At 52.6% G+C, this 17,840-nt stretch overlaps 1 protein-coding gene across 1 annotated transcript in view; it reads right to left on the bottom strand.

Moving 5' to 3' along the window:
- Positions 1–8,716: 8,716 nt before the first annotated feature.
- LOC134040319 (butyrophilin subfamily 3 member A2-like) overlaps positions 8,717–17,840 on the bottom strand; it is a 40,842-nt gene continuing 31,718 nt past the window's right edge. The window contains exons 18-19 of the mRNA XM_062486415.1: positions 12,167–12,340; positions 8,717–8,818 (exon numbers count right to left, since the gene is read on the bottom strand). Coding sequence (XP_062342399.1) covers positions 8,761–8,818; positions 12,167–12,340 — 232 coding nt within the window. The 3' untranslated portion in view covers positions 8,717–8,760. The remainder of the gene's footprint in view (positions 8,819–12,166; positions 12,341–17,840) is intronic.

Here is a 17,840-nt window from a genome sequence, read left to right as displayed (position 1 = left end):
GAAGGGAGGAGAGGGAGAAGGGGAAGAGGGGAAGAGGAGAGGAGGGGAAAATGAGAGGAGAGCAGAGGGGGGAGGGGAAGAGGGGAAGAGAGGGAGGAGGGGAAGAAGGGAAGAGGGGAGGGAGGAGAGGAAGAAGGGAGGAGAGGAAGAAGGGGAAGAGGGGAGAAGGGGAAGAGGAGAGCAGAGGAGGGGAAGAGGGGAGGAGAGCAGAGGGAAGAGGGGAAGAGGGGGAGGAGTGGGAGGAGGGAAGAGGGTAGAAGAGGGAGAAGGGGAAGAGGGGAGGAGAGGAGAGGGAGGAGGGGAAGAGAGGAGGAGAGGGAGGGGGGAGGAGAGGAAGAGGAAGGGGAAGAGGAGAGGAAGAGGAGAGCAGAGGGAGGGAAGAGGATAGCAGAGGGAGGGGAACAGGGGAGGAGAGGGAGGAGGGAAGAGGAGAGAAGAGGGAGGAGGGGAAGAGGGGAGGAGAGGGGAGAAGAGCAGAGGGAGGAGGGGAAGAGAGGAGAGGGAGGAGGGAAAGAGGAGAGCAGAGGGAGGGGAGGGAAGAGGAGAGCAGAGGGAGGGGAACAGGGGAGGAGAGGGAGGAGGGGAAGAGGAGAGAAGAGGGAGGAGGGGAAGAGGGGAGGAGGGGAGGAGGGGAAGAGGGGAGGAGAGGGAGGAGGGGAAGAGGAGAGAAGAGGGAGGAGGGGAAGAGGGGAAGAGAGGAGGAGAGGAAGAGGGAGGAGGGAAGAGGGAGGAGGGGAAGAGGGAGGATGGGAAGAGGAGAGGAAGAGGGAGGAGGGGAAGAGGAGAGGAGGGGAAGAGGGGAGGAGAGCAGAGGGAGGGAAAGAAGGGAGGAGAGGGAGGAGGGGAGAGGAGAGCAGAGGGAGGGGAACAGGGGAGGAGAGGGGAAGAGGGGAGGAGGGGAAGAGGAGGATGGGAAGAGGAGAGGAAGAGGGAGGAGGGAAGAGAGGGGAAGAGAGGAGGAGAGGAAGAGGGAGGAGGGGAAGAGGGAGGATGGGAAGAGGAGAGGAAGAGGGAGGAGGGGAAGAGGGGAAGGAGAGGAGGAGAGGAAGAGGAGGAGGGGAAGAGGGAGGATGGGAAGAGGAGAGGAAGAGGGAGGAGGGGAAGAGGAGAGAAGAGGGAGGAGGGGAAGAGGAGAGAAGAGGGAGGAGGGGAAGAGGGGAAGAGAGGAGGAGAGGAAGAGGGAGGAGGGGAAGAGGGAGGATGGGAAGAGGAGAGGAAGAGGGAGGAGGGGAAGAGGAGAGAAGAGGGAGGAGGGGAAGAGGAGAGAAGAGGGAGGAGGGGAAGAGGGAGGATGGGAAGAGGAGAGGAAGAGGAGGAGGGGAAGAGGAGAGGAGGGGAAGAGGGGAGGAGAGCAGAGGAGGGAAAGAAGGGAGGAGAGGGAGGAGGGGAAGAGGAGAGCAGAGGGAGGGGAACAGGGGAGGAGAGGGGAAGAGGGGAGGAGGGGAAGAGGGAGGATGGGAAGAGGAGAGGAAGAGGGAGGAGGGGAAGAGGGGAAGAGAGGAGGAGAGGAAGAGGGAGGAGGGGAAGAGGGAGGATGGGAAGAGGAGAGGAAGAGGGAGGAGGGGAAGAGGGGAAGAGAGGAGGAGAGGAAGAGGGAGGAGGGGAAGAGGGAGGATGGAAGAGGAGAGGAAGAGGGAGGAGGGGAAGAGGGGAGGAGAGGAGGGTAAAAGGGGAGGAGAGCAGAGGGGGGAGGGGAAGAGGGGAGGAGAGGAGGGGAAAAGGGGAGGAGAGCAGAGGGGGGAGGGGAAAAGGGGAAGAGAGGGAGGAGGGGAACAGGGGAGGAGAGGGAGGAGGGGAAGAGGAGAGAAGAGGGAGGAGGGGAAGAGGAGAGAAGAGGGGAGGAGAGCAGAGGGAGGAGGGGAAGAGAGGAGAGGGAGGAGGGAAAGAGGAGAGCAGAGGGAGGGGAGGGGAAGAGGAGAGCAGAGGGAGGGGAACAGGGGAGGAGAGGGAGGAGGGGAAGAGGAGAGAAGAGGGAGGAGGGGAAGAGGGGAGGAGGGGAGGAGAGGAAGAGGGGAGGAGAGGGAGGAGGGGAAGAGGAGAGAAGAGGGAGGAGGGGAAGAGAGGGAGGAGGGGAGAGGAGAGGGGGGAGGGGAAGAGGGGAAGAGAGGAAGAAGGGAGGAGAGGAAGAGGGGAAGAGGGAGGAGGGGAAGAGGGGAGGAGAGCAGAGGGAAGAGGGGAGGAGAGGAAGAAAGGAGGAGAGGAAGAAGGGGAAGAGGGGAGGAGAGTGAGGAGGGGAACAGGGGAGGAGAGGGAGGAGGGGAAGAGGAGAGAAGAGGGAGGAGGGGAAGAGGGGAGGAGGGGAAGAGGAGAGAAGAGGGGAGGAGAGCAGAGGGAGGAGGGGAAGAGAGGAGAGGGAGGAGGGAAAGAGGAGAGCAGAGGGAGGGGAGGGGAAGAGGGGAGGAGAGGAAGAAAGGAGGAGAGGAAGAGGGGAATAGGGGAGGAGAGTGAGGAGGGGAACAGGGGAGGAGAGGGAGGAGGGGAAGAGGAGAGAAGAGGGAGGAGGGGAAGAGGGGAGGAGGGGAAGAGGAGAGAAGAGGGGAGGAGAGCAGAGGGAGGAGGGAAGAGAGGAGAGGGAGGGAAAGAGGAGAGCAGAGGGAGGGGAGGGGAAGAGGGGAGGAGAGGAAGAAAGGAGGAGAGGAAGAGGGGAATAGGGGAGGAGAGTGAGGAGGGGAACAGGGGAGGAGAGGGAGGAGGGGAAGAGGAGAGAAGAGGGAGGAGGGGAAGAGGGGAGGAGGGGAAGAGGAGAGAAGAGGGGAGGAGAGCAGAGGGAGGAGGGGAAGAGAGGAGAGGGAGGAGGGAAAGAGGAGAGCAGAGGGAGGGGAGGGGAAGAGGGGAAGAGAGGGAGGAGGGGAACAGGGGAGGAGAGGGAGGAGGGGAAGAGGAGAGAAGAGGGAGGAGGGGAAGAGGGGAGGAGGGGAGGAGAGGAAGAGGGGAGGAGAGGGAGGAGGGGAAGAGGAGAGAAGAGGGAGGAGGGGAAGAGAGGGAGGAGGGGAGGAGAGGAGAGGGAGGAGGGGAAGAGGGGAAGAGAGGAGGAGAGGAAGAGGGAGGAGGGGAAGAGGGAGGAGGGGAAGAGGGAGGATGGGAAGAGGAGAGGAAGAGGGAGGAGGGGAAGAGGGAGGGGGGAACAGGGTAGGAGGGGCAGAGGGGAGGAGAGGAGAGGAAGGAAGAGGGGAGGAGAGCAGGGGGAGGAGGGGAAGAGGGGAGGAGAGGAGAGGGAGGAGGGGAAGAAGGGAGGAGAGGGAGAAGGGGAAGAGGGGAAGAGGAGAGGAGGGGAAAATGAGAGGAGAGCAGAGGGGGGAGGGGAAGAGGGGAAGAGAGGGAGGAGGGGAAGAAGGGAAGAGGGGAGGGAGGAGAGGAAGAAGGGAGGAGAGGAAGAAGGGGAAGAGGGGAGAAGGGGAAGAGGAGAGCAGAGGAGGGGAAGAGGGGAGGAGAGCAGAGGGAAGAGGGGAAGAGGGGAGGAGTGGGAGGAGGGGAAGAGGGTAGAAGAGGGAGAAGGGGAAGAGGGGAGGAGAGGAGAGGGAGGAGGGGAAGAGGGGAGGAGAGGGAGGGGGGAGGAGAGGAAGAGGGAGGAGGGGAAGAGGAGAGGAAGAGGAAGAGGAGAGCAGAGGGAGGGGAAGAGGATAGCAGAGGGAGGGGAACAGGGGAGGAGAGGGAGGAGGGGAAGAGGAGAGAAGAGGGAGGAGGGGAAGAGGGGAGGAGAGGGGAGAAGAGCAGAGGGAGGAGGGGAAGAGAGGAGAGGGAGGAGGGAAAGAGGAGAGCAGAGAGGAGGGGAGGGGAAGAGGAGAGCAGAGGGAGGGGAACAGGGGAGGAGAGGGAGGAGGGGAAGAGGAGAGAAGAGGGAGGAGGGGAAGAGGGGGAGGAGGGGGAGGGGAACAGGGGAGGAGAGGGAGGAGGGGAAGAGGAGAGAAGAGGGAGGAGGGGAAGAGGGGAGGAGGGGAGGAGAGGAAGAGGGGAGGAGAGGGAGGAGGGAAGAGGAGAGAAGAGGGAGGAGGGGAAGAGAGGGAAGGAGGGAGGAGAGGAGAGGGAGGAAGGGAAGAGGGGAAGAGAGGAGGAGAGGAAGAGGGAGGAGGGGAAGAGGGAGGAGGGGAAGAGGGAGGATGGGAGAGGAGAGGAAGAGGGAGGAGGGGAAGAGGAGAGGAGGGGAAGAGGGGGAGGAGAGCAGAGGGAGGGAAAGAAGGAGGAGAGGGAGGAGGGGAAGAGGAGAGCAGAGGGAGGGGAACAGGGGAGGAGAGGGGAAGAGGGGAGGAGGGGAAGAGGGAGGATGGGAAGAGGAGAGGAAGAGGGAGGAGGGGAAGAGGGAAGAGAGAAGGAGAGGAAGAGGGAGGAGGGGAAGAGGGAGGAGGGGGAAGAGGGAGGATGGGAAGAGGAGAGGAAGAGGGAGGAGGGGAAGAGGGGAAGAGAGGAGGAGAGGAAGAGGGAGGGAGGGGAAGAGGGAGGATGGGAAGAGGAGAGGAAGAGGGAGGAGGGGAAGAGGGAGGAGAGGAGGGGAAAAGGGGAGGAGAGCAGAGGGGGGAGGGGAAGAGAGGGAGGAGGGGAACAGGGGAGGAGAGGGAGGAGGGGAAGAGGAGAGAAGAGGGAGGAGGGGAAGAGGGGAGGAGGGGAAGAGGAGAGAAGAGGGGAGGAGAGCAGAGGGAGGAGGGGAAGAGAGGAGAGGGAGGAGGGAAAGAGGAGAGCAGAGGGAGGGGAGGGGAAGAGGAGAGCAGAGGGAGGGGAACAGGGGAGGAGAGGGAGGAGGGGAAGAGGAGAGAAGAGGGAGGAGGGGAAGAGGGGAGGAGGGGAGGAGAGGAAGAGGGGAGGAGAGTGAGGAGGGGAACAGGGGAGGGAGAGGGAGGAGGGGAAGAGGAGAGAAGAGGGAGGAGGGGAAGAGGGGAGGAGGGGAAGAGGAGAGAAGAGGGGAGGAGAGCAGAGGGAGGAGGGGAAGAGAGGAGAGGGAGGGAAAGAGGAGAGCAGAGGGAGGGGAGGGGAAGAGGGGAGGAGAGAGGAAGAAAGGAGGAGAGGAAGAGGGGAATAGGGGAGGAGAGTGAGGAGGGGAACAGGGGAGGAGAGGGAGGAGGGAAGAGGAGAGAAGAGGGAGGAGGGGAAGAGGGGAGGAGGGGAAGAGGAGAGAAGAGGGGAGGAGAGCAGAGGGAGGAGGGGAAGAGAGGAGAGGGAGGAGGGAAAGAGGAGAGCAGATGGAGGGAGGGGAAGAGGGGAAGAGAGGGAGGAGGGGAACAGGGGAGGAGAGGGAGGAGGGGAAGAGGAGAGAAGAGGGAGGAGGGGAAGAGGGGAGGAGGGGAGGAGAGGAGAGGGGAGGAGAGGGAGGAGGGGAAGAGGAGAGAAGAGGGAGGAGGGAAGAGAGGGAGGAGGGGAGGAGAGGAGAGGGAGGAGGGGAAGAGGGGAAGAGAGGAGGAGAGGAAGAGGGAGGAGGGGAAGAGGGAGGAGGGGAAGAGGGAGGATGGGAAGAGGAGAGGAAGAGGGAGGAGGGAAGAGGGAGGGGGGAACAGGGTAGGAGGGGCAGAGGGGAGGAGAGGAGAGGAAGGGAAGAGGGGAGGAGAGCAGGGGGAGGAGGGGAAGAGGGGAGGAGAGGAGAGGGAGGAGGGGGAAGAAGGGAGGAGAGGGAGAAGGGGAAGAGGGAAGAGGAGAGGAGGGGAAAATGAGAGAGAGCAGAGGGGGGAGGGGAAGAGGGGAGAGAGGGAGGAGGGGAAGAAGGGAAGAGGGGAGGGAGGAGAGGAAGAAGGGAGGAGAGGAAGAAGGGGAAGAGGGGAGAAGGGGAAGAGGAGAGCAGAGGAGGGGAAGAGGGGAGGAGAGCAGAGGGAAGAGGGGAAGAGGGAGGAGTGGGAGGAGGGAAGAGGGTAGAAGAGGAGAAGGGAAGAGGGGAGGAGAGGAGAGGGAGGAGGGGAAGAGGGGAGGAGAGGGAGGGGGGAGGAGAGGAAGAGGAGGGGGGAAGAGGAGAGGAAGAGGAAGAGGAGAGAGAGGGAGGGGAAGAGGATAGCAGAGGGAGGGGAACAGGGGAGGAGAGGGAGGAGGGGAAGAGGAGAGAAGAGGGAGGAGGGGAAGAGGGGAGGAGAGGGGAGAAGAGCAGAGGGAGGAGGGGAAGAGAGGAGAGGGAGGAGGGAAGAGGAGAGCAGAGGGAGGGGAGGGGAAGAGGAGAGCAGAGGAGGGGAACAGGGGAGGAGAGGGAGGAGGGGAAGAGGAGAGAAGAGGGAGGAGGGGAAGAGGGGAGGAGGGGGAGGGGAACAGGGGAGGAGAGGGAGGAGGGGAAGAGGAGAGAAGAGGGAGGAGGGGAAGAGGGGAGGAGGGGAGGAGAGGAAGAGGGGAGGAGAGGGAGGAGGGGAAGAGGAGAGAAGAGGGAGGAGGGGAAGAGAGGGAGGAGGGGAGGAGAGGAGAGGGAGGAAGGGAAGAGGGGAAGAGAGGAGGAGAGGAAGAGGGAGGAGGGGAAGAGGGAGGAGGGGAAGAGGGAGGATGGGAAGAGGAGAGGAAGAGGGAGGAGGGGAAGAGGAGAGGAGGGGAAGAGGGGAGGAGAGCAGAGGGAGGGAAAGAAGGGAGGAGAGGGAGGAGGGGAAGAGGAGAGCAGAGGGAGGGGAACAGGGGAGGAGAGGGGAAGAGGGGAGGAGGGGAAGAGGGAGGATGGGAAGAGGAGAGGAAGAGGGAGGAGGGGAAGAGGGGAAGAGAGAAGGAGAGGAAGAGGGAGGAGGGGAAGAGGGAGGAGGGGAAGAGGGAGGATGGGAAGAGGAGAGGAAGAGGGAGGAGGGGAAGAGGGGAAGAGAGGAGGAGAGGAAGAGGGAGGAGGGGAAGAGGGAGGATGGGAAGAGGAGAGGAAGAGGGAGGAGGGGAAGAGGGGAGGAGAGGAGGGGAAAAGGGGAGGAGAGCAGAGGGGGGAGGGGAAGAGGGGAGGAGAGGAGGGGAAAAGGGGAGGAGAGCAGAGGGGGGAGGGGAAAAGGGGAAGAGAGGGAGGAGGGGAACAGGGGAGGAGAGGGAGGAGGGGAAGAGGAGAGAAGAGGGAGGAGGGGAAGAGGAGAGAAGAGGGGAGGAGAGCAGAGGGAGGAGGGGAAGAGAGGAGAGGGAGGAGGGAAAGAGGAGAGCAGAGGGAGGGGAGGGGAAGAGGAGAGCAGAGGGAGGGGAACAGGGGAGGAGAGGGAGGAGGGGAAGAGGAGAGAAGAGGGAGGAGGGGAAGAGGGGAGGAGGGGAGGAGAGGAAGAGGGGAGGAGAGGGAGGAGGGGAAGAGGAGAGAAGAGGGAGGAGGGGAAGAGAGGGAGGAGGGGAGAGGAGAGGGGGGAGGGGAAGAGGGGAAGAGAGGGAGGAGGGGAAGAAGGGAGGAGAGGAAGAGGGGAAGAGGGAGGAGGGGAGGAGAGCAGAGGGAAGAGGGGAGGAGAGGAAGAAAGGAGGAGAGGAAGAAGGGGAAGAGGGGAGGAGAGGAAGAGGGAGGAGGAGAAGAGGGAGGAGGGAAGAGGGGAGGAGAGGAAGAAGGGGAAGAGGGGAGGAGAGGAAGAAGGGGAAGAGGGGAGGAGAGGAAGAGGGAGGAGGGAAGAGGGGAGGAGAGGAAGAAGGGGAAGAGGGGAGGAGAAGAGGGAGGAGGGGAAGAGGAGAGCAGAGGGAGGGGAACAGGGGAGGAGAGGGGAAGAGGGGAGGAGCGGAAGAGGGAGGATGGGAAGAGGAGAGGAAGAGGGAGGAGGGGAAGAGGGGAAGAGAGGAGGAGAGGAAGAGGGAGGAGGGGAAGAGGGAGGAGGGGAAGAGGGAGGATGGGAAGAGGAGAGGAAGAGGGAGGAGGGGAAGAGGGGAAGAGAGGAGGAGAGGAAGAGGGAGGAGGAGAAGAGGGAGGAGGGAAGAGGGGAGGAGAGGAAGAAGGGGAAGAGGGGAGGAGAGGAAGAAGGGGAAGAAGAGGAAGAGGGAGGAGGAGAAGAGGGAGGAGGGAAGAGGGGAGGAGAGGAAGAAGGGGAAGAGGGGAGGAGAGGAAGAGGGAGGAGGAGAAGAGGGAGGAGGGGAAGAGGGAGGAGAGGGAGGAGGGGAAGAAGAGAGCAGAGGGAGGGGAACAGGGGAGGAGAGGGAAGAAGGGAAGAGAGGAGGAGAGGAAGAGGGAGGAGGGGAAGAGGGGAGGAGAGCAGAGGGAGGAGAGGGAGGAGGGGAAGAAGAGAGCAGAGGGAGGGGGAGAAGAGGGAGGAGGGAAGAGGGGAGGAGAGGAAGAAGGGGAAGAGGGGAGGAGAGGAAGAAGGGGAAGAAGAGGAAGAGGGAGGAGGAGAAGAGGGAGGAGGGAAGAGGGGAGGAGAGGAAGAAGGGGAAGAGGGGAGGAGAGGAAGAGGGAGGAGGAGAAGAGGGAGGAGGGGAAGAGGGAGGAGAGGGAGGAGGGGAAGAAGAGAGCAGAGGGAGGGGAATAGGGGAGGAGAGGGAAGAAGGGAAGAGAGGAGGAGAGGAAGAGGGAGGAGGGGAAGAGGGGAGGAGAGCAGAGGGAAGAGGGGAGGAGGGGAAGAGGGAGGAGGGGAAGAGGAGAGGGAGGAGGGGAAGAAGGGAGGAGGACAGAAGAGGAGAATAGGGGAGGAGAGTGAGGAGGGGAAAGGGGGAGGAGAGCAGAGGAGGGGAAGAGGAGAGGAAGAGGGAGGAGGGGAACAGGGGAGGAGAGAAGAGGGAGGAGGGGAAGATGAGAGCAGAGGGAAGAGGGGAGGAGAGGAAGAGGGACTGCTTCTAAAAGTGTGTGTTTACAGTGTGTGTGTGTCCATTTTTGACAGTGTCCAAGTCACTAATGGTATTGTCCCTTGTATGACCTTGTGTACTAGAACCAAGTAGCAGTCAATACTCACATTTCCTAAGGCCAGGTTTGATCCAGCACTCTCCACCATGATCCACACTGTAGGGATAAGCAGAGGAAGGATGAAAATACACTTCACCTGTTGATAAGTGACTTAGCAACTGACTTTCTAAGTAAACATGTTGTTTCTCTCATCATCAGAGGTGTATTCCAGAAAGCAGGTTTTACAAACTCTGAGCCGAACCCTGAACTCTGACTTGATGAACCCTGAGATGGGAAGCTCAAAGTTATCACTTCCAGAACAGCTGATCTGAGTTAGTTCATTTCTAATTCACTTGAATTACATTTAGTCCTTTAGCAGATGCTCTTATCCAGAGAATTAGAAATTCTCATGCGTGCAGCCGAGTATGAAGACATTTTCAGAAAGCAGAAAAACAACTTCAACAGCAAAAGAGGCAATTGTTCATTCAGTACATTTCAAAGCAGTATATTAATTTGACATTTAACCACGTCTTACTAGCCTGGCTCTGCCCTCCTACGTACTTCCGCTAAATTTTCATTTTGCTTCTGTACTCCGTCTGGGCTTTCCGTATATTAGTTGATGTCTCAAGTCAACTTTTTACTGTCCAATCAGCGAACAGAGGGAGTGGCTGAGAACGATGACGTTGATGTTGTGCGCTAGTTTGAGTTATAGTTCTGTAATGGTGGCGGAGAAAGATGCGAGCGAAGCCATTTGGTCCGTTGTGGCAACGCTGCCGAATATCCAGAATTTAAAGCCGGAGCAAGAACAATCTTTGCTCCCCACGGGGTTCGTTTGATTTTCCAGCTCGCTCCGTTAGTGGTGAAGGAGTTGGCTAAGGCGAACGCTAGCGATTGGTTATGGCAGATCCAGAGTGGCTCTGGGCAGATCCAATAGTTTTACACTTCAACAGAGTACCCGCCTTCAAGGAACTTAACGTTTGTCAAGGGAGCGAGCCCAGACTCTCTGTACAAATGAAATGTACGAGAGTCTGGTTCGGACCAGGCTAATGTCTTACTACAAGTGAAGAAGAAATGGAACAATCCTATGTGCGCAAAACAACTGGCACATTCTTCTCCTTTTTAATGACAAGATTACGAGAAGGAGGGTCCATCAACCTCCACAGCACAGATTAACAGTGAGATGTTCAGTAAATGCCAGGTTAGCTCTGCATGGAAAACTGTAGAATTTCATGTCATCCATATGTGTTATATGGCTTCAACAACAATCAGGTTGATGAGGAAAGGACACCCCATGTCTGACAGTTGCTTCAGGCTCAGCATGAGGGAGGGGAGAGGGAGAAACTCACGGTTTGTTACAGAAAAGCTGCCAGCAAGCAGGTGAGGTTCACAGTCAGTTACCGTGGGAGTCAGGTGGCTGAGCGGTGAGGGAATCGGGCTAGTAATCCGAAGGTTGCCAGTTCAATTCCCGGTCATGCCAACTGACGTTGTGTCCTTGGGCAAGGCACTTCACCCTACTTGCCTCGGGGGAATGTCCCTGTACTTACTGTAAGTCGCTCTGGATAAGAGCGTCTGCTAAATGACTAAATGTACCGTGGTAACACACCCAGAGTTTTCAGTGTTTCCCATACATTAATTTATTTGTAACGGCCCGCCACAATTAGAGATTTACCACCACAAATGTATAAAATGGTGTTTTTGCTTTTTCTGTTTAACATCACAAAAAAATAATAATTGTAGAGCTGCACGCAGCACACTGATTCGCTCAGCCCCTTCTTGCCCCGCTCGCGTTCTCTCTCTCACTACAACAGACCCGTCTGTGAATAAGCCCCTCTTTCCGTGCACGCTCTGAATCAATGCACGGGTCAAACAGCTTTTTCCCCTCAGAGACAACAGGACAATCAATCTGGAGTTTATGAACGGTTAGGCCCAATCCCAATGTCCACCCTCACCACAGACTTTGAGGCACGTTCTCACTAAGTCTGTGAGGGCTTAGGGCTGTCCCACTGTCAAATTGTCAAGTTCGTGAGGGCTCTTTCGAAGACATTTTATGCACCCTCAAGTCTGCATTTTTGCAGACTTGCCCACAATTCACAGCGTAGTGACGTGAAACACGAGGGTTACCAGGGGAAGCCCGGAAGAGAGAAAAAGATCCTGGCTAACCCTCCTCATAAGACAAGAAAGACGAATACCAGTAAACAAACAAGCATGGAAGGAGCAACCAACCCTGACGTAAACAGAGTTAGAAATAACAGTTAACATCAGTAAGTTTAAACACAAATCTCACTGACGGTTAATATAGCCAGAACTGGGTGTAGTAGGGCTGCACAATTAATACAATTTTAATCACGATCACGATTTTGGCTTCCCACGATCAAATTCGCGTGATGGAGCGATATTTAAAATGCGGCATTCTTTTGGCAAAGCCAATCTAGCGCTCCGTAACCCATAGGTGCGTTCGACATCGGCTGCATGAAACGACCAGCGAGAGTTGCTGCTTGCAGTCGGGGAGGAGTTATAAACGGCTGCGTAAAGTCGGACATTCCTGCTTCCTGGTTTGCTGCGTTGACGTCAGTCATGGCCGATCAAGCGCTGTTTGCTTACTTCATCACTGACGAACTGCATGGTATAATTAGCCTACGTGACAAAAAAAGTTGTTTTGGTTAAAATCGACAAATAATAATGATAATTAATCGTGATCTCAATGTTGATCAAAATAATCGTGCTTATCATTTTGGCCATAATCGTGCAGCCCTAGTGTGTAGGTTGTCCTTTGATGATAAATTCCAAATATGCTTTCATCAGATTTGATCCAACAACATTACTATTTTACCTATAATGCCGCAAAGTGCTGAACCATTCCAATTTATAGCATTTTGAGCTCTTGTAGCCTCTTGCACTCAATCACTTACTAGGTGACGTCAAGTAAGTGTGTGAGGGTTCAGGGCTTAGGGTTTAGGGGGGACATTGGGATTGGGCCTTAGTATCATCATTCTCTGCATAAAGGTGTCCAAAACTGAGTTAATATATTAATATTTGTAGTTAAAAACATTCGGTAAATATAACAATATGAGTCCAACATAATGTTTATATTATATGAAGCTCAAAAACTATTTTGCGCTCAAATTGATTCCATTTTTTTTCTTGTTGAAGTCCCTAGCTACATTCACTTCAAACCGACACTAGGACCTAGGTTTGAGCTGAGCTACATTTTACAACGTCTGGTTTTAGTGACCTCTCTTTCTGGAGCTAAAAACCCAGAGTTTCCATCATCTCAGGGTTTAAAAACTCAGTTTTCACTAAACCCGCTTTCTGGAAATCATAGTTCAACCATATTGTAGATTGTAGAGTAAACATGCAGTTTTAATTGTAACATCAAGAAATGCAAGGCCTATTAACGTAATTAGATATATTCAGTGTTAAGCGACATTACATTAAGAGGTATATAAAAAACAAACATCTCCTTACTTGAGTTTCTCCAGTCTGCAGTGTGGATCCTCCAGTCCAGCAGAGAGCAGCTTCAATCCTTTTTCTCCTGGATGATTGTAGCTCAGGTCCAGTTTCCTCAGGTGGAAGGGGTTGGACCTCAGAGCTGAGGCCAGAGAAGCACAGCCTTCCTCTGTGACCAGACAGCCTGACAGCCTGTAGAAAGAGGATCAATATTGTGACAGAATCCATCTGGGCCTCCAGAGTGAGTCAGCACAGAGGGGTTCATTTGGCAGGTACTGTCATAGCTGCACCTCCCCTCATTAGACAGAGTGACCCACGTAATCCAATATCAGAAAAGTTGAAGATGTAACTTTATCCTGTATAAGAATGATACTGTGTTCAGCATTCCATTTGTGTAGAGAGAGGCCAACCCCCCAGGTGAACTATAGGCATGGTAAAGGCTTAGGTAAACAGGAAGATCCTTATCTTATCTGAGCATTTCATTTAGTTAGCCTAAGCAGGGCCACTTTAAGACATATGCACGCACACACGCACGCACGCGTGAAGGATCTACGCAAGGGAGCCAATGAAAGAAGAGCCATGTGACAGACAATTCTATATATTTGTACGACATGGTTTTTGTATTGGAAATGTTGGGATGATAATAGAGAATCGAGGATAAAGAACAAGCAAGTTTGCTTGTTCATCAGTTCAACAATTCAATCAATTAGCCAATTCCCTGGCCTGAATATTTCCACTATTTTAAACAGTTATCATATTCCAAAGGAAGAAATATTAGTGCATCTAAACCAGCCAAGATACATTAGAGTAGGCTATAGGGAAAGGAATTGCACATTTGTGTGCCAGATAATATTTCCACAAAAATTCCCCCATTAAATACAATACATCATGACAGTTTGCATGATTTGAAATGGTCACTTATTATCACACTGGCATTTAATTATCACAGCAAACAATTACTGCACTGAACTGTAAGTAAAGCTAAAATAACAAAACCTGTAATTATCACTCGAATCATTCACGTCTTCTATGCTAAACCTAGCAGTCACGTGAAAGTGAATGAGGTGAACGAATCCTTTCTGTTTCCTCTACTGAGCCAATGCAACAGTCCCGATGCGCTGCCACAAGAAGATGAACGAATCACTCACTGAGACGACTCGTTACTCCCCAGTCATTCTAAAGATTCGTTCAAAATGAAGGAATCGTTCACAAACGACACATCACGACTGGCCTCTTGGTTGACGTGAACATACCACTTTACAATTAATAGACGTACACAAAAATAAATAAAAATGGCCATTCCTCTGTATACGGAGGTAGTGACCAAATCAACTAATAAGTCTCCCTGCGTGAGTTCTTGTTTAAACTGTAGTTAAGCTGTAGTTCTCCTTTAGCTGTCCGGCAGAATAGACAGCATCTATCTTCCACTTTCCTAACTGTAGGAGCCATTTGTGTTTCTTATTGACATGTCATATTATTTTGGTTAGAACTGTCAGAATATTTTGGACACTGGGTGGCAGTCATTGGAGGCACAGGGTTCTATATTTAGGGACACAGGTGACAGGAAGGGGCACAAGTAGAGGGAAGGGACACAGTTCTCACCAGACCAGAGAACAGACCACAGTGCACAGACCACCAATGACATTGGGAAACCTGGTATGTCAATCTACATTTTACAACTATGCATAATAAATAACAACTAAACGGCAAATAAAGACTGGAAAATCTGATACATTGTGTCAGCATAAGATCACTCCTAAACTACCTGTGTATAATGGCAACGATATAGACGTATTGGAAAACTAGAAACATTAAGCGAGAACTCGCCCTTTTATTGGAACTTGAGCTTCAAACTGAAAAAGCTTTTTTGTATTCCACAAAACCTGGCCGCTATCCCCAATCAAGGGACATTGTTGTCACCTGCGCTGGTATGATTGACGGAGATGGAAACTGAAGTTCAACGCGCAGGGAGTGTGTGTACTGGCAGCATCAAGCACGCTTTATTGAATGCTATAAAAGCCATATTGGGAAACGGCTAATATAATGGGGTTGTTCGACTGAATGCTAAAATCTTACAACAATATCTTCTGTTTGAAAGTCGTGCAGTCGGCATACAAAGGTTCCTGCATTACGCCAATGAGGTCTTATGCATAATAAACAACTGAACGGCAAAGCCCTCTCCTGCTGCCTCTTCCTAGATATTTGTAGCTAACTACCTCCCGTTCCCCTTACCCTGCCTCAGTCAACTAAAATGTCATTTTACATATAAAACGGTGAAATATCAGCCTACCTGGCGAACTTGTTCCACTGAGTTGGATTCCAACTGAAGAATATCCCACCTCAGTCGCTCTTTATTAGCTACAAAATGTCCTGGTTTATACACCGCGAATATCCTGTGTTATCCTGAGGTAAACTTCTTCTAAATTACAGTAAAAAAAACTCAAATACTTTTGTTCTGGACTGGCAAGTCATGTTTTGTTGACTTAAACTTTCAGATGTTGGCTACATTTTTCTTATCTTTGAATTTTCTGAGCAGATATACATCGCTGGTTCCGACGCCATTAGTTAACGTCGTTCTTTTTAGAAACACGGCTAACTGATCCAGAGAGATCACGTGACTTAGCATGCCGAGAAACACGTCATGCTATTGGACAATATTATCATAGTGAAATAACAGCAAGTTCTTCTGAAAAATGAAAGGGGAATTAAATGGAAGTGAAATTAACCAAATGTATGCAAAAAAAAACTTAGCTACCCAATAAATATATTTTAAAATAACAGAATGCTTATCAGTATTTATTTAATTCTGTTAGGTCATTAGATAACCATATTCTGCTACAAAAGAGCAACATAACTGCCTGTTGGCTCTGCCTTCCATCCTGAGAGAAGAGGAACTGCTATATTCAGATGCTGTTCGTGGATAACGGTGTTGGAACAAACGGTTAATCATCAACACCATCATGCCTATGTCTTTCTGTATTTCAACATTTTATATCTTGCATTATATATATATATATATATATATATATATATATATATATATATATATATATATATATATATATTCTACACAGCTCAAAAAAATTATGGAACACTTTTGAAAACACATCAGATCTCAATGTGAAAAAAAATTATGTTGGATATCTATACTGATATGGACAGTTTAATGTCTTAGGAACGAAAGGATGACACATCTTTTGATGGAAATACGTTTTCAGCCTACAGAGGGCTTAATTTTATAGACACCCCAAAAATCAAAGTGAAAAAATGATGTGGCAGGCTAGTTCATTTTGCCAAAATTAAATTTCTTCAACTGCTTCAAATGCTTCTCAATATCTTGTGTGGCCCCCACGTGCTTGTATGCATGCTTGACAACGTCGCGGCACGCTCCTAATGAGACGACGGATGGTGTCTTGTGGGATGTCCTCCCAGATCTGTCGAAGGGCATCAGTGAGCTCCTGTAAAGTCTGAGGAGCAACCTGGCGGCGTCTGATGGACCGAAACATAATGTCCCAGAGGTGTTCTATCTGGTTTAGGTCAGGTGATCGTGAGAGCCATTCAATTGTATCGATTCCTTCACCCTCCAGGTACTGCCTGCACACTCTTGCCACATGAGGCCGGGAATTGTCGTGCATCAGGAGGAACCCAGGACCTACTGCACCAGCGTAGGGTCTGACCATGGGTTCAAGGATTTCATCCCGATACCTAATGGCAGTCAGACTGCCGTTCTCTAGCCTGTAGAGGCCTGTGCGTCCCTCCATGGATATGCCTCCCCAGACCATCACTGACCCACCACCAAACCGGTCATGCTGAATGATGTTGCAGGCAGTACAGTGTTCTCCTTGGCTTCTCCAGACCCTTTCACGTCTATCACAGGTGCTCAGGGTGAACCTGCTCTCATCTGTGAAAAGCACAGGGCGCCAGGGGTGGACATGCCAGTTCTGGTGTTCTATAGCAAATGCCAATCGAGCTCCACGGTGCTGGGCAGTGAGCACAGGGCACACTGTAGGACGTTGCGCCCTGAGGACACCCTCATGAAGTCTGTTTCTGATTGTTTGGGCAGAGATATTCACACCAGTGGCTTGCTGGAGGTCATTCTGTAGGGCTCGGGCAGTGCTCAACCTGTTCCTCCTTGCACAAAGCAGCAGATATCGGCCCTGCTGATGGGTTGAGGACCTTCTACGGCCCTGTCCAGCTCTCCTAGACTAACTGCCTGTCTCCTGGAATGTCCTCCATGTACTGGAGATTGTGCTGGGAGACACATCAAATCTCCTTGCAACGGCTCGGAGTTGGACAATATGTGCAACTTCTGTAGGGTTAACTGACCAGATCATTATCAGAGAAGTTAATTCATGCCATACCCTGATAAAAAACTGTTCCTTTAATTATTTTGAGCAGTGTTGTTTAAAGTTGTTACATTCTTGTCTGCATTATGTTCTCTTTTTGCTTTAATGCTATGTTACATGTAGCAAAACCAACCTCAAGGAATATAATGGCCAATATTATCTTTAGTGATCTGTACAAATGACCAAAACAAGTGTGTTCAACTTAACCTAAAGAGCAGCGTTGCACCTGACACTTAAGGCCGAAATATACTTTCCGCTATGTACGTGTACACATGCTGAATGACTGCAGCACGTATCCTGCGTTCGTTTGGTGCGTACTTTGTGCACGTCTCCCTGGCCCTTAAATGTACGCATACGCAAGGTGCAATACCGTCAGAAATCGTGGGCCAGTATACTATCCCTGCATCTCAGATGTAATGCTACCATCAACCTACCCAGTCGCTCCCATGTCACCCCGCTCTTCATCTCCCTCCACTGGCTACCCATCACGGCCCGCATCAGATTCAAGACCCTGGTACTGACCTTCCGAGCGGTGAACGGGACTGCACCTGCCTACATCCAGTCTCTCCTCCAGCCTTACACCCCTACCCGCCACCTACGGTCTTCTTCTGACAATCGTCTGGTGGCCCCACCTCTCAAGAGCACCCGCTCCCAACCCAAGCTCTTCTCCTGTCTGGCCCCCCCCAATGGGGGAATCACCTCCATCAGAGACACTGACTGTCTCCCCACCTTCAAGAAAAGGCTAAAGACGCACTTGTTCTGGGAGTACACCAGCACCAGATTTGTTGGATCAGATGTTAGCTTATTTCCTCCAGGAACACAATGACAATTATTGAGGGACTTGTTGGTCACTCCTGTTGGTTAGTTGTAACTGATTTAACTATTTGTACTTGCTGTGAATTATATTATTGTTGCTTGCTTTCCACCAGGTACACTCTAGAACTTTAGAGGATCATGTTGATTAATTGTACATGCTCTTATGTTTCTTCCCTTTGGCACTTATGCTTCATGTTTTGGCTACCCGCAATGTTTGGGGCTATCTCATTGTTTATGATCATTGACCTATGCACTTTTTGTAAAGCTCTCTCTTGGAAGTCCCTTTGGATAAAGGTGTCTGCTGAAAGAATAAATGTAAATGGACCATCCTCTGAAGTAAAAATAGCCAGTTACATAGTAGTATTATACACCAAGCACACTTCTTGCTATTCCTAATCCGAAACCCTTCATTCAGTGGAAGAGGCGCCAACCACAGGGACTGACGTGGAAATTGACACCATACTGTTGAAACGATGAAGATGGGTATGATTATGGATTCATCTGATTGAAAATTTTAGTATTATTTTATA

The sequence above is a fragment of the Osmerus eperlanus genome, chromosome 1 (assembly GCF_963692335.1).
Source record: "Osmerus eperlanus chromosome 1, fOsmEpe2.1, whole genome shotgun sequence".
Taxonomy (NCBI): Eukaryota; Metazoa; Chordata; class Actinopteri; order Osmeriformes; family Osmeridae; genus Osmerus; species Osmerus eperlanus.
Note: the sequence above shows the minus strand (reverse complement) of the source record. Positions and strands in the feature narration are given on the sequence as shown.